This window comes from Amia ocellicauda, chromosome 12 (assembly GCF_036373705.1).
Source record: "Amia ocellicauda isolate fAmiCal2 chromosome 12, fAmiCal2.hap1, whole genome shotgun sequence".
NCBI lineage: Eukaryota > Metazoa > Chordata > Actinopteri > Amiiformes > Amiidae > Amia > Amia ocellicauda.
In genome coordinates, this window is record NC_089861.1 from 3,375,685 (window position 1) to 3,391,807 (window position 16,123).

The 16,123-nt window shown below is 44.1% G+C and overlaps 1 protein-coding gene across 2 annotated transcripts in view; it reads left to right on the top strand.

Annotated features, from left to right (window-relative positions):
* Window positions 1-16,123, top strand: part of slit2 (slit homolog 2 (Drosophila)) — a 124,541-nt gene that overhangs the window by 75,471 nt on the left and 32,947 nt on the right. For both annotated transcript variants that reach the window (XM_066718089.1, XM_066718090.1), the window contains exons 6-14: window positions 716-787; window positions 2,114-2,185; window positions 3,507-3,670; window positions 4,452-4,584; window positions 9,962-10,033; window positions 10,696-10,767; window positions 11,825-11,896; window positions 14,142-14,285; window positions 15,336-15,499. In XM_066718089.1, the coding sequence (XP_066574186.1) occupies window positions 716-787; window positions 2,114-2,185; window positions 3,507-3,670; window positions 4,452-4,584; window positions 9,962-10,033; window positions 10,696-10,767; window positions 11,825-11,896; window positions 14,142-14,285; window positions 15,336-15,499 (965 nt within the window). The remainder of the gene's footprint in view (window positions 1-715; window positions 788-2,113; window positions 2,186-3,506; window positions 3,671-4,451; window positions 4,585-9,961; window positions 10,034-10,695; window positions 10,768-11,824; window positions 11,897-14,141; window positions 14,286-15,335; window positions 15,500-16,123) is intronic.

A 16,123-nucleotide genomic window follows, 5' to 3' on the forward strand; every position in this document is an offset into this window, starting at 1 on the left:
CTCCACTCTGTCCCAAAGTACCTGCCCCCCGTCCTGTGGCCCGGCTCGTGCCGCACACCTCTGGAATGACTGCGGTAAAAGACGATCGAGTGTAGAGATGTAAAGACACTTTGGAGCGTCTCTGCGTCTCATGCTTCTTGCAGAGGATGGCAGAATTAACATGCAGCTGCTTGCCTATGATAAATGGCTTTCGCTAGGTCACCAAGGGGATGCATGTGACATTAAGTGATTTACAGTCCTTTACCTTAATGAAATTGTTTCAGCGAGATGATGCCGAGAGCTTTTAATGGATAGCTTTTTCTTGATGTAATGAAATTGCGTTCCTGTGGCATTTAATATAAGGTGCAGTTATTATTTACTGGGGCCTCTCTCTCTCTCTCTCTCTCTCTCTCTCTCTCTCTCTCTCTCTCTCTCTCTCTCTCTCTCTCTCTCTCTCTCTCTCTCTCTGCGTCTGCTGCCGTGGTGGGCTCAGCTCAGGCACTTTGGAGGACAGAGACAGATCTCTGTGGCAGCAGTCAGGGCCAGGATGGTGTGTGACAGGGACAGGCAGCTTGAGTTTCTCTATTTATTTCCTCATATCTCTACATCTCCCAGGGAATGGCTGCCCGGCTCGGCGGGGCTGGCACAGTCCTTCGCTGCGGGGAGCTTCTGTAGCGCGTAGTGCTGCCCGGCGCCCGTCTCTCCTTCTCATTTATCCACCTAATCTGTTTAACAGGCAACTGGATTACAACCAGATCAGCTGTATCGAGGATGGAGCTTTCCGAGCCCTGCGTGACCTGGAAGTGCTGTGAGTACTGCCCCCCCCCACCTCTCTCTCCATCTCTTTCTCGGCTAAAACGACAATTCAGACTCCCCTCCAAATTCTGTGTATATTGTTCTCCACCGTCTGTTTTGTTTATATTGTAATCCCCTCAGAAGAGTGGGACTGTTATCCAGAAAGTCCTTTTGCAGTCCATTTGTATTCTGGTTCTGTTTTGTTTGGTTTAGATCTTTTCCCCCTGGAAAATATTTGAAAGGAATCAAAAATGTCGGTCTAAACAACTTTTTGTTCTTTATTTTTATTATTATTTATAGATATTAGTATAATTTCCTTCTTCCTGATCCTTTTCAAGACAGAAACAAGGAAACATTAGTCCCTGGATCTGTCAAATAAAACAATGATCGTGAACTCTGAGCTGATGTGTTGCAGTAGCTTGTGCAGCAGTTATAATTGTGACCAGCAAATACATCTCTCTGCCCTCTCTTTCTGATGCCTAGATTTGTAACCTATATCAGAGCCATGCCTACAAGTAAAAGTAGTTTCCGGCTTTACCGTGAATAGTGCAGAGGCTTAATTGGGGCTTTTTGTTCTCTTTTTATGGTTTGTTTAATCCTTTCATTCTGGATAAACTTTTTTGTGGAGGGATGAGAATATTCTATTAGCGGTGAACCCGTGCCGTTTTATTTCCTTTGTGCGAGAGAGAAGGAAGACGACTTCAGACTCTCAGCAGATTGTAATTGCCCTTTTTAAGAAAAGACTCCAACAGACTGATTTATAACAAAGAGCTAATTACCCTTAGAGCTCCTCCAGCTCGTAAAGCCGCTCCGCAGCACTGCAGCACTTACTGAATCGGGGGCGCGGGGATTGTGCCGGAGCAGCCCGGACCATGTGTTTCAAAATGAATGAACAGCAGCGTGAATTGTATAGATTAAAGTTAGCAATGGCATAATCATGCAGTACAAATGTTTCAACGCCGCAAGACTCTAGTAGCTCATTTGGCAACATTGTTGTGCTTTGTTTCTTCAATATGTAACCTCCACGAAATGCTCTCTACAACAGTTGCAATCAAATGCTAATGCTCAGCGACTTCTGTGTCCATAAACTTTGCTATCCGTGTCACTCGGCCGGTGTTGCCCTTGAAATCGACTCGTTCTTCTAAAAGGGGATCCAGACTTGATTTATTTGTCATTTGTTCAAAACCAAATCAGACAGTAGGAGACAGTGAGTGAAGGATGGGTGTTAAGGTGTGCATTTCTAGGTGCTAGATCACCTGCGCTTTGATGACCCTCTGAGGATGGCAAGAGCTCGGGACCGGGATGCAATAAAACTCTCCTGTTTCTTGTCACCCCACAGCACCCTCAACAACAACAACCTCACCCGTCTGTCCGTGGCCAGCTTCAACCACATGCCCAAACTGCGCACCTTGTGAGTATTGTTGGACAGAGTAGGAGTTCACTTTAAAATGGTCAGTTAAGAAATTTATAAAACAAAAAATAGAAATGTGTATGTGAAACTATATATATATGTATGTGTAATACAGTGATTTAACATAAGAAATGCAAGTGTGTATTGTGTGCACAATTTGAATACTACAACAATACTGCAACATCCTATGTTTTACAAATGGCACATTTTTAAAATAACACTATATATATGTGTGTGTGTGTATATATATGATATGGATATATAGATATTTAGATGGATAGATTTGTGTGTGTGTGTGTAATTAATGATATTTAAATGAAAGAATGGATTAACCGTCTCCGAATCTCAGACAATCTTGCTAATGTAGAATTAGCATTCTGAGCGAAACCCTGCGATTTAATATCCATTATGGTTATTGAGTTAAGATTGAGTGCATCAGCTGAAAGCTTCTGCAATGACATTACTCTGTCACGGAGAGTGCGGCGAGCGGAGCGTGTTATTTATAGTATTGTGCGGCCCTTTACTCTGAAAGAAAAAAGAAAAAGGAAAGAAAGAAAACCTAAAAGCCGTTCTAAAGTAATTTACCTAATTTAGTGAATAGGCTGGTCCGATATTTTATTAATAGCAGAAAGTGCTTTGGGCTTCCTTGGAAGGGAGCCATGATGTTGTAAAGGTCCCTGGCTACACAAAGACACCTTCCCGAGAGCCGGCTACTGCAGGGGCTTATTCTTTTAATCGCAGGAATTGTCCCAGCTATCGGTCCCCAGGGACGACAAACCTAATCCCTTCACTTCCCTGTGATCGCAGCAGACGTCATGGCACAATGTGAAGCGGCTGTTTTATATACTTTATATCTGGTACAGTTCAGCTGCAAATTAAAGTGGCCTTTTAAGTGGATATATAGGTGATTTCTAAAGAACCAAAAGATGTACAGACTTTGAGGAACTGATAAATTGGGGGCTTGTGGTCTCTATTGCCGACGTCCTATAGACAAAATGGAACCATTTACTCTAAAAAAGAGAAATCAAATCTCTATGTGTGTATTGTATGTATTGTATTGTATTGTATTAGCCCGAGTCATTTCTGCCAAGTTTGCAGTACCACAGAATCAACCAAGCGCGGAGAAGCGATGATGTCATTGCAGCATCACATTGTATACCTTTAGACTTTAACCAAACGTTCGGCGTTTGCGCTGCTGTTAACTAAAACACAACACGGACTCGACAAGCCAATTAAAACGCACCGACAAAATGAAAAGAGGCAAGGGGTCATAATCCCCATCTTTCGCAGCTCTGTGAGTCTTATTTATTTGCCCATGTAGCCGCCTGCACTCCAACAGCCTGTACTGCGACTGCAACGTGGCCTGGCTCTCGGATTGGCTGCGCCAGAGGCCGCGCGTGGGGCTCTACACGCAGTGCATGGCACCCTCCCACCTGAGGGGCCACAACGTAGCCGAGGTGCAGAAGAAGGAATTTGTGTGCTCAGGTAAGGAAACGCTAAGGTTGGTAATTCAGTCCAATGTGTATCCATCGGGTAGTGTTCAATCTGTGCAGGTCTGGGCTTCTCAAGAGCTTTTGTGTACCTGAGTCCATTGCTTCAGTTGAACAACTGGTTCTTGAAGGGGGTGGTAGAAGTGTGTTGCTATACGGTGTGTCTTTCCAGGTATCAGAGCCTTTGAGAAGATATTGGATCGGTGCAGGAGTTTTAGTCGGCCCTCAGGTCCAACAAAATTGTCCCTCAATAAAATGTTATGCGCTGTCATTTCAGTAGCCTCTCTCTTTTCCTTTCCTTTTAAAGTATAAAATGTGAAATATGTGTCTTGCCTTGAATGTATCAAATGCTTTCCCATCTTATTTGATACTGTCTGCTTGGATACATATCCGGAAAACCTGATTTGAAGATGTGCATTCATTCATACGTGATTTTCTTTCTCTTTCCCCCCAATTCCTGCTTTCAAGATGAGGAAGAAGGCAAGTTGACGTTGGAGTGTGTTGTTTGTGTATCTTCTATAGAAAATGGCATCCTTTTGCGTCTAGGATGTCAAAACTCGCCTCATACGTCCATCTGTGTTCCACTGTAAGAAGCAGTGCCCGACACAGTCACTTCCTAAACTCGGGGCACTGCTTCTGGATGCTTATATCGATCCTTAGAGATGAGTTAGGGTTTCATTCGACTATAACTCTGCTTCAAGGTCTGTCCGCCCGTCGAGCATTCCTCTTCGGCGGCGACTGTCTGTCTCATCGTGGTTTTCCCTCGTCCCTCGCAGGTCATCACTCCCCGCAGTCCTGCAGCGTCCTGCAGTGTCCGGACTCCTGCACCTGCAGCAACAACATCGTGGACTGTCGCGGAAAAGGCCTGACCGATATCCCGACCAACCTGCCGGAAACCATCACGGAAATGTAAGATCTTGGTGCTTCCTTTACTTCTGTTCATCTGTCCATATAACGTCCCGTTTGAACATAGGCTTGAATGGCGACGTGCCAATGAGAAAAAGCGTCTCTGGTGGAGTAGCCACTCTGGGGTGAGAGCGTATTTGCCCTGTTGGTGTGACACAATGGTGCATACTGGGAAGTATTTTGATTTGGCTTTGCGATGCTGGATCACCGTTCAGGACAAAGGTTTGGATCAGGTCAGCTAGATCAGTGACTCATTCTTTTGTGTTGTTTCTTTCTCTCAAGGATATTGAGAGAGGCTGGGCAGTTCCTGTGTCTGAAGCAGTGCCCTTTGGGAAGGTTTTTCCACTGGTGTTTGTGTGAATTTATTTACCCTCATTCATTGAACGCTTCCCAACATTAATCTACCATGGAATTGCCTCCTGGACCTGGATCTTTTCAGCTGGAGATCTGTTTTCCAAAATCCCTCTATTCAGTAGACGCGCAGTTCCATTACGGCTCAATTTAAGCGGCAAACAAGCTTATTAATTTCCTCGTTGTGTTTGTTTGCTTGCCATCATTACTGTTGCAGAGAGTTGTAATTTATGGGGATTGTCAGCTACACAGGCTTTAATTAAGGTTTTATAGAGGAAGAGGGGCAAACAAACATTTATTTCTGTCTCTTAAGATAAAATTAAACAAACGAGAGACAATTATTATAATGAGATTAGTCTCTAGTACGTTGTGGGAGCCCTGCGTTTCAATCTAACAACACAAAATAGTGCATAACTCTCACTCGGCTTCTTGATTTATTCGTTTTGAGTATTTACATGCAACCCCCACAAGAAAACGTTAATGACCAAAAAAAGTATCTTTATCTTGACATCATATGACTTGTCCTGTCAATTTTCTGGTTGGTTTCTGCAGATTTGCGCAAACCTCCAGTGACATTTATCATTATGTTCCCTGGCAGAAAGGCGCCAATCATTTCTGTCTTCAATCCAAATTGATATGTTAACGTATAGCCACAGAAAACTGGCCCTAAGTCTTTGGGAGGATATATTGTGTGATTTCAGCTCTACAATTTTATTACCGGAGGATTTTTCTGTTTTTTATTTCCAGGAAAACTTGATTTGACAGATGGGTGAAATTACCTAATTTGGCTGTGAGCAGGACAGCTTTTATATAATTCATTATCTGTCTGATTTACGTCCTCGGTGACTCTCGGGATTGTTTTGTCAGTCAGACCTCGGGATTTACAGCTACACTTGTCAAGGGGAGATGTCATCCGCAGTTCACGCATGGTAGTAATCAGAAATCAACTCTGAGCGGGGACATCTGATACGGCAGCTGTTTTAGGGCTTAGGAAGCGCGGAGAGGTGGTGAGAGGACGGGGCAGCGCAGAGTATTTCTAGAGAAGTGCAACATGTGCAGGATTAGACCTCCCCCCCAAACTCACAACCACCAGTCAATGAAGGAATGTCTTTTTTCGTAGATGGCACATAGTCTCTCTCTGTCCCTGTCTCTCTCTCTCTTTCTCTCTCTGTGTCTCTGTGTCTCGTTCTCTCTCTGTGTGTCTCTCGCCCTCTGTGTCTCTGTGTCTCTCTCTCTGTGACTCATTCTCTCTGTCTCTCTCTGTCAAATTCAAATTCAGATTCAAGGTGCTTTATTGGCATGGTCAGAAATAAGTATTGCCAAAGCAATGGTGACATAACAAACAGTTTTAAAACATATACATGTACATTTCCATACATAAATACACATATGTATGGTAAACAATTAACTGATTAATTGAAATTAATAGAATTAAACAATAATTCAGAGAAACATGAAATGAATATTGATAATAATACTTGGGTGTAGCATAGGTGTCATTGCCTGTGTCCAGGGGTGTCCCCTGTGTATGTGGACTGAGTGTCCACTGTGTCCCTCAGGCTGTGGCCGGCAGCTGAATACTGGGCTGCCAGTAATATGCAGCTGGTCTCCTCTCCCAGAAGGACTGGCACTTTCTCTGAGTCTGGCAGGTCTGGAAATCTCTTATAGAGATTTGCTATTTTGGGGAAAAATTGTGCTCGTAAATGTTCATATTTTTCACATTGTAGAATAAAGTGCAGCTCTGTTTCGACCTCTCGACGCTGGCTGTCTCTCTCTCTGTGTCTCTGTCTCTCTCTGTGTCTGTGTCTCTCTCTGTCTGTGTGTGTCTGTGTCTCTCTCTGTTTCTCCATTTGTCCTTTTCTCTCTTTCTGTCGGTCTCTTTCGCTCTCGCTGTCGGTCTCTCTGTCTCTCTCTTTCCTCACTCAGACAGCCGTTAGACAAGTAATTGTAAAGAAGTGTCAACTATCATGATGCAGGAACTGCTGCTGGCCTCTCACACTCCTCTCAGACTGTGTATGTGCCGAAACATTAACAAACAAACAAACTAATAGCTTTGGGGCCCGGGAGTTCCTTCAGTCGGATTACAATTCATTTTTCAACACCCCCCCTTCGTAATTGAAACTCGGTTGCATTCCTGTAAGCAATCGCGTTCTTGTCAAAATCCCCCTCGCCCTTTCCAGCACATTTAGGAGCACCAACTTTTGTCCTTGTTTTCTTTTTCCCCCCTGAAACACAGAGTAGTGTAATCTTGACATTTAAGACTTGATCTGAATTTACGGAGCATGTGCCGGCAGATGTCTGCAAAATTAGATCTGAAAAGCTCCCTCCGACGTGCTTGAGGAAGGACAACCTTGATACGCTTGTCAAAGGCGTTGTCTTCGGCAGGCGCATGGGGCGATAACCTGCAGTAATGAGGAGAGAGGGCTGACACTTAAAGAAAGGGAATGAAAAAAACAGCTGTTCTCCGACCTGTACTCCCGTAAGAGTGAAGGCAGCAGGGATGTCAAGGTGTCGATCATACATACAGCTACTGTGAGGGTCGGTGTTTGAAATGTCAGTCCAGAAACTGGTCAAAGGGTTGAGCACCTCAGATTTGACTGCAGTCCTGCAGTTATGAAACACAGCCAGTTGTGTTTCGAATCCCTCGGACATTACTTAAGACAAACCTTTAGCAGTATCAACCCATGCCTGACGGAGGCGAAGGGTTAAAAACATGTCTTTCTAACGGCAATGGTGATGAATTCTGCTGACAGTCAACTAGTAAGCGGCTTCAAATTGTCAATATAGATCGTTTCTGTCAAGGATGGGACACAACAATGCGGAGCAAGTGTTCGGCTTTCGTTTACCAGAGGATGTTGCAGAAATGACACAGAGACTCATCTTTCGTGCAGATATTTAAGTGTTGCAGTTCTGGAATTAGATTCTTAGTAGAACAATGTAGATAGATAGATAGAACTGAGATCTTCAACGAGAAACTGATTGGCAGAGAAACAATATCGGCAAATCTGTCTCTGACTCATTGCAATTGGCCTGGTCTTACAGCTCAACGTGTATATTGGCCATTTCCTTCTGAAAAAAGTCATAAAGACTATTTTATTTAAAAAAAAATGTCCACATTGACCGCAGCCCAGAGACGATAAGGCCGACATGACAAGATAGAGAATCCGTCAGCTTTCAATGGCCGCCCACGGCAGACTGTAGTGATAGATATTGCTGAATAGCCACTCACAGTAATGGTTGTTATTAATAAAACTCGTCCTGAATAAGAACTTGTCGTAATTCACCTCTGAGAGTCCTTGCTCTGTCCTCTTCTCCTACAAATGTACCAGATCTCCGGTCACATGATCAGCCTGGTGCATTTTCTCCTGGTACTCCTGGTGCTTTGCGTATGTTTAGTAACGTGTGCACTAAAGCCAGAGCGTTGGTGTTTATATGTTCTTAACAGTTTGTGCCAAATTTGCAAATCATGCACGGCAGTCACTTCAGTCAGTTTGCTGACTGTATAAGAACATAAGAAAGTTTACAATCGAGAGGAGCCCATCCGCCCCATCGTGCTCGTTTGGTGTCCATTAATAACTAAGTGATCCAAGGATCCTATCCAGTCTGTTTTTGAATGTTCCCAAATTGTCTCTTCAGCCACATCGCTGGGGAGTTTGTTCAGATTGTGACGCCTCTCTGTGTGAAGAAGTGTCTCCTGTTTTCTGTCTTGAATGCCTTGAAGCCCAATTTCCATTTGTGTCCCCGGGTGCGTGTGTCCCTGCTGATCTGGAAAAGCTCCTCTGGTTTGATGTGGTCGATGCCTTTCATGATTTTGAAGACTTGGATCAAGTCCCCACGTAGTCTCCTCTGTTCCAGGGTGAAAAGGTTCAGTTCCTCAGTCTCTCAGTAGGACTTTCCCTTCAGACCTGGAATAAGTCTGGTTGCTCTCCTCTGAACTGCCTCTAGAGCAGCGATATCTTTCTTGAAGTGTGGAGCCCAGAACTGCCCACAGTATCCAGATGAGCTCTAACTAGTGCGTTATAAAACCTGTCCAGTACAGTTCGTACATTTGGAAAGCCTACCAAAACTATATCTGAGACATATGCAAAAGAAGGAAGGAAGTGTTGATTAATTTGCATTTTAATTTCTTCTGCTTTGGTCTCAATGATCTCAGTTGCTTTGACTTTACCTTTCTGTTGTGTAGTTGTGGTAGTGTAATTTGTTTTTCATGAATTATATTGCTAGTACTTTGGGTTTTTTAGTTATTCACCAAGACCATATTATTATGAAGTCAAGACATTTCCTTAGAACTGCAGAATCATTTTGCGAATCACGTCAGGGTGTGGGAGACTCGACTGCCTTGACTGCTCTTTAGTATGCATTAAAAAAGCAACAACGCCACTGCACTAACAAAACAATCCTTTTGCGATTCTCAGGATTCTTCTAATATCGGGGGAAATGACGGCGCGTTTCAGGTGATAAATCCCTGTTCTAGAAAATCCTCATTAAGACCCCGCAGTCTTCCCTCTCAGGCCTTGTGGAAAAGCAGCAGTGTGGCCGAGCGTTTGAAACGATAAAGGGTTTCTGATCCTAACAATATGTTGCCATGGAACCAACTCGCAGACTTCTGTAGCCATTAAACTCCACATGAGCAGAAATCAAAGAGTCGGGTTGCTTTAATCACTGTCTCAATACACCGGTACGAACAGACACAATTAGCCAAGATTATGAGCAATAAATGTAGATATCATGCTTCTTTGTAAAATTAAAGTGAGTATTAATATAATGCAAGAGTTAATTACATCACCAGAGTTTGTAAAAGTGTGTGATCTCTGAAATTATACTCGTTTATTTATTTAACCATCAGGGGCATCTGTAGAGACTCAATTGCATGTGTTTATGGTTTACATAACAGGATTTGTCCTGTTTGGGAGACAGCTTAAAGAGTTCTATTATTTTCCAGTGTTAAAAAAAAAGATGATGTATGTTGCATGAATCGGTTCTTCAACCCAAGATGTTTGTCTCACAATCTACAACCGTCTCTCTGCAGCCGTTTGGAGCAGAACGCCATCAAAGCCATCCCCCCTGGCGCTTTCTCCTCCTACAAGAAGCTGAGACGCATGTGAGTAAGCGAAGTGCGTTTGAAACCACTCTGCGCGTTGACACCGCAGTCGGCGCAGGCCCTGCACAAGTGTGGCACAAGCTGTAGCCTGGGAGGGGTTATTTTTCATCGAATGCATGAGAATTAATCTTATTTAGAGAAAACAAAGTATAACTTGTGGTTTCCAGGCTTGAAACGGCTCCCTTTTTAAGCTGTAATGTAATATTACTGTAAAATCAATGTAGGAAAAAGGCAAAATGTGTTCTCCTTGAAATCCATATGGCATATCACTTGCTTGAAACTAGTAAGAGTGTGTGTGTGTTTTATATATCATCATCTTCAGCCTGTGTTGGATGAAGGCCTCCTTGTGATGTTTCCACTTGTTTCAATGTCTCTTTCACACCAGCCAAGCTTCAGATTTCTTAAATATAAACACCTGTTGAGCTCGTCTCTGTGTACGAACTCTGTGATTCACCCGCTGCCGTCAAATCTGTGTTTCGTAGTTTGTTATAACGATGAAACGAGGATGGTTGAGGGTTCGTGACAGGCTGTGGAGAACATGTTAGAAGAGAGGAAATTGCTTTGCGTTCCTGTCAAACTATTCAGTGTCCTGAGTTCTTGATTTGCCAGCAGGGAGGGAACGGTGCATCGAAGTATTTAATGACATCTTCCTTTTTATCTAGAGACCTGAGTAATAACCAGATTTCAGAAGTGGCTCCAGACGCTTTCCAGGGCCTTCGCTCCCTCAACTCCCTGTAAGTAGCTTTTTGAGCAAACAATTTGCATTTAGTGATATGTTTGTAGTATAATAATGTCATACATTTGTTTGCCAATTTGTTTATTTTGAGACCTAATTTTCTGTGACTTAAATAGTCGTTTATTTCGTCTTTGCTTGCTCAAACTCTAGAGGCACCTTTCCCAGGGATGTGTGTTTCACCAGAGGTCTGCTTGAAGAGCAGACAGGCGTCCCGGCGTAAATCACCCCCCACGTTTGTCAAGCGCGTGATTTGCAACGCTGGGCGATCGTGAAACAGGGCCGATCTTGTGCGCTCTTCCTCCGTGAACTACACACTCTGTCTGACAACATGACAACTTCACAGAAACACTCAGGACCCCAGAGAACCGTAACTCGCCACGCCAACCCGGATCAAACTCCGCGGCCCACTGGCTCAGCCGCCCCTCCCATGGAGAGCGGCAGGCCGCTGTCCGTCACTCAGGCACGAGTCAGGGTTATCACAACACCAGCGGTGGCGTTCCTAGTATCGTGCCAAGCTTCTGCACAATCACGGCTCTCTGACCCCCCGAGTACTCCTGTCTCCCACACGTGGGGACACCTGTTTTTTATATTTTCTCCGGCGTGTTTATTTAGCGTGTTTTCGGAGTGCCGTTCCACTTGCTGTCACTTACCAGTTATTTTCACAGTGCACCTCCGCTGAGTAGATCCTAATGAAGCGAGGGTCTGGGGGGATGGGGTTCCTCCGCTGGTATTTCCCCAGAACAGTCTCTCGGGAACACCTTTCAAAAACGGGCTTCTCTAAATATGAATACAACTGTTTATATACGCCGAGGAGCTCTTTCTGCGAGACACTGGCTATGAAATACAGCCTGTGCTGAAAGAAGGACCCCGCGTAGGAGAAATAAAAACATAATTACTAGGTTAAAAAAGAGCGAGAGAATGAAACCTTTTAAATATGAAATAAATTATTATTGCCGCCGCGTTCCGTAACTCGCAGTGAGGAATAAGTGTGCTCCTCCGCCGTGGTTTTGCTCCCCTCTCTGATAACGCATGCTTCTTCTCTGTCTCTCTTTCAGGGTGCTGTATGGGAACAAGATCACGGAGCTGCCCAAGGGCCTCTTCGAGGGACTCTTCGCCCTGCAGTTACTGTGAGCCCCCGCCGAGCACATACTGTGACGAGAGATGTTGTTTTTAAACCTCACCTAAAGCTAACGTTTCTGTTTTGGGAAATGACCGTATTGAGGGAAAAGTCCACATTTTATACCTTTGAACATCCTATACCGATAGAATATGTTACGGGTAGGTAATTAAAACCAAATCCCACTTTTTGGGTGCTTTGGTACATACCCTGCATGTCCATGCCACCATTTTTGCCACATTGGCCTATTGTAGCCATTTTGTGATGTCACTGGTTCAGTGTGATTTACACTAACAACAGATTGAGCGATCGACACAAACCGATATAGACAAAGCACCCTCTGAGAGCGGATTTTTATTTTATTTATTTTTTACTTCCAGTCCTGCTGTCGATGAGCCGAGGGCACAGTGACACCACAGGCCTGTTAATGAATTGCATTTAGAGGGATTATTGTCTATAATGACACTTACTGTTTACTGTCAACACAGGAATAGCTATAATAACATGTTGCATTAAAAACAGCTTATCTACTGTATTTTGTATAATGACAATTATCGTAATAGTCTTTATTTCATACAGCGCCGTTCATAACCAGATATCACAAAGCACTTAAAATATCAGGAAAACAGATATAAAGCAGTCGATCAATCACAGCATCGGAGCCGTCTGCTATAGAAATATACTTCAACTGTAAAAACACTAAAACATTTAACGGTTAATTAAAAGCCCATTTATTATTGAGCTAAACTATGAAAGCCACAAGGGCTATTAAAAATAATAATAATAATAAAATGATTTAGAAAGGTTTATGTTTTCTTCCTTCCCCCCGTTATTCGAAGCATGTTAATATCGCTTATGTATCACTTTACCGTTATGTACGCATGTGAGTGTTTCCTGGGCGCAAGGCGTCGAAATGTTGGCTCTTGCCCACTCCTCCCCAGGCCAGATGAAGCTGTCATATCAACCGGCCCCATCTCTGGCAGCGCGAGGGAGCGCCGCTGGATTAATATGTGTATCGGGCCGTGGCAGGAGACACGGCGGGGGCGATAATGCTGCAGAAGAGCCGCACGTGACTGAAATATAAAAGGCGTCCAGCGACGCAGCAGCCTGGCTTTGTTCGCAAGTTCGTCGTTGATCTCCGGCGAGAGTTTCTGTGGAAGTCGTTGGCTTCCGACTCGAGCCAGATGACTTGATTATGGAGGAGGAGGGAGAGAAGACGACGGGCAGCGTTTGGCGGCTGTTGGGGGGAGGTGATTCAGTCATCTTGTGGTCGGTTTTACGGCACTGGGGAGTGGGGGGATATCCTCTGTGAAATGGGTGGCGTGGGGGAGGAAGTCAATACCCCTAGCCTCCAGGATCGTTAGTTCCCCTCATTTCTTGCACGTCCCGGGCAAATCAAAATACCAGTGGCTGAGACATTAATGCCGTCTTTGTGCGAAGCCTCTGCAGGGCTTTAAATCTTTCACGAGGAGGAAGGAGCCATTGTGGCGAATCTGACTAATGACCGGAAAGGATGGTTTGCCTTTTAATCCCCCTGGCGCACAGGTGTCCCTCTACTATCCCGAGCGAATGTTCACGCCTCTCATGAGAGGGAATGTAGATGGAAATGGAATAAAACGCACCCAAATCGCCCCACAGTCATTCTTTAGCGTTGCGTCAGTGCGTCTTAGAGGTTTTGTTGGAGGTGCTCGACGGTATGGAAAGAGCGGTGTGGCAAACAGTGTTGCAGGAATGCTGTAGTAACGGCCGCAGGGGATGTAGGGTATTATTACTACAAGCACAAGTGTCATCCGTCCACGGTAATCCTGCATTCCTGAGAGAGTGTCTGATCACTAGAATCATCGCTCAACACGTAGCTGGGGCTCATCCACAGAATATCAAGATACAGCACTTATTGAACATATCATGAGAGAGGGAATCTGTTTGATTGATGTATTTGATATCATAATTATCTCTCTCTCTATTAAGTATACACCTAATGTGTTTTAATATCCACCTTTTGTATTGTTAGTTTTTGTTTTCTGTTTCTAGCTCTCTAGTAACTAAATGCGCTCTGTATTTCCCAAAGTTTGAAGTATATTTGCGATAGAAGGCTGATTTGTTAAATGTTTTCCCCCCCAGCCCGACGGCAGTGTCTAATAGACCTTGTAAGTTGCTCGGCGCTAACAGATGAGCAGTGCGCCTGGGTGTCGGCCCGGCTTTTGCTCGCACGGGCCGATTGTGTAATTCCTCACGTTTCCTTCCTTCCCTGACAGGCTCCTTAACGCGAACAAGATTAACTGCCTGCGTGTCGATGCCTTTCAAGACCTGCACAACCTCAACCTGCTCTCTCTCTACGACAACAAACTCCAGACTATCGCCAAGGGGACGTTCGCGTCTCTCCGGGCCATCCAGACCCTGTGAGTCACGCGTGTTTCCTGTCACGTGTAATCTTCCACTTTATTGTTTTAAGTGGAGAGTGTATGAGAGCAGCTTGGTGATAGGAAGGACGATCCTGTCACATCTCTTCACAGTAACAGTGTTAGGATCGGCCTCGGGTTACGCTCACAGAGATCGGATCTTAACCTACCCTCGCTGAATCAACCAGCTCAGTTTCAAATCACATCTCTTCTAGTATTTCATAATCTCAGGGTTTTATTATAATTATTTTAAGTTTACTTGGTTCAAATTGAAAAGAAAAGGTCTACCATATGCCAGTTCCTATGTGAAATCAATTTTATTGTACTTCTCTTGGGGGAAAATAAATTAAATTAACTAAATAACTAAATAAAAAGTTTGGCAAGAACTGCTCTTCCTTCATGAATTAAGCATCAGATGGTGGTCTCTCTAGTCCAGGGGAGCCCTGATGTCTCCGGGGTTTTGTTCCAACCCAGATTTTGCCTCCTTAATTGGCTAATTAATTGACTGGATTAATTGAACACTTCTCTTCAGACTCTGCAATGTTCTGTGGGTGTAATATTTTGAATCATCAAATAAAACTAAAACGTGAAAGTAAGAACATAAGAAATCGAGAGGAGCCCATTCACCCCATCGTGCTTGTTTGATGTCCATTAATGTCTGTTTTTGAATGTTCCCAAATTGTCTCTTCAGCCACATCGCTGGGGAGTTTGTTCAGATTGTGACGCCTCTCTGTGTGAAGAAGTGTCTCCTGTTTTCTGTCTTGAATGCCTTGAAGCCCAATTTCCATTTGTGTCCCCGGGTGCGTGTGTCCCTGCTGATCTGGAAAAGCTCCTCTGGTTTGATGTGGTCGATGTCTTTCATGATTTTGAAGACTTGAATCAAGTCCCCACGTAGTCTCCTCTGTTCCAGGGTGAAAAGGTTCAGGTCCCTCAGTCTCGCAGTAGGACATTCCCTTCAGACTTGGAATAAGTTGCTTGCCGGTGAACTGCCTCTATAGACGCAGACACTTCCTGCGTGTGACCATGTCTGACCCGTCTTCCTCCCTCAAGGCACTTGGCCCAGAACCCGTTTATCTGCGACTGCCATCTGAAGTGGTTGGCCGACTATCTGCACGAGAATCCCATCGAGACCAGCGGCGCTCGATGCACCAGCCCCCGCCGGCTGGCCAACAAGAGGATCGGCCAAATTAAGAGCAAGAAGTTCAGATGCTCAGGTAAAGATGGTCCTCTTTCACAGTCCCCCCCATATAATGTTCAAAATGAGAGATGTACGACAGACATGTAGATCTTTGTTTTCGCCGTGCAGGAATACTCGGTTGTTAGTCATATTTTAGACGTATGTAGAGAGTTATGAATATGTGATCAAATATAGTGTCTGCTTTCTGGGATTGTGTGTCTGCTTTCTTGCTTGCTCTTTCACTCATATTTATGTACGCCGTTACTTGATTACACACAGACAACAATAACTTAACCCTGCTTTCTTCTCTTCCGACGTCCCAAGCCCAAAGATTGAACCAAAGCAGATTTAGCGCTCGACCTTGATTAAGTCAGTCATTGGGCTGTTGTTTAAATTTCACTCTTCCTCTGTTCTTCTCTGTGTTTTGGATTGTGTAGTATTGTTGTTTTTTGTTTTCTCTTCTCATACATGCTTCAATTTCTCCCCACGTAAATCTGTAAGTGATATGACAATTGCTCTTCCTGCCACTTGTTACTGTTATTATGAGTAGTAGCTATTGTACTGTTATCATGATTATTATCATAATTGTTTTTATGTTAAGAGACTTTCATTTAGATCATGACTCATTTAGGTCTGAATTGTTATCCACTTAAAGGATTTG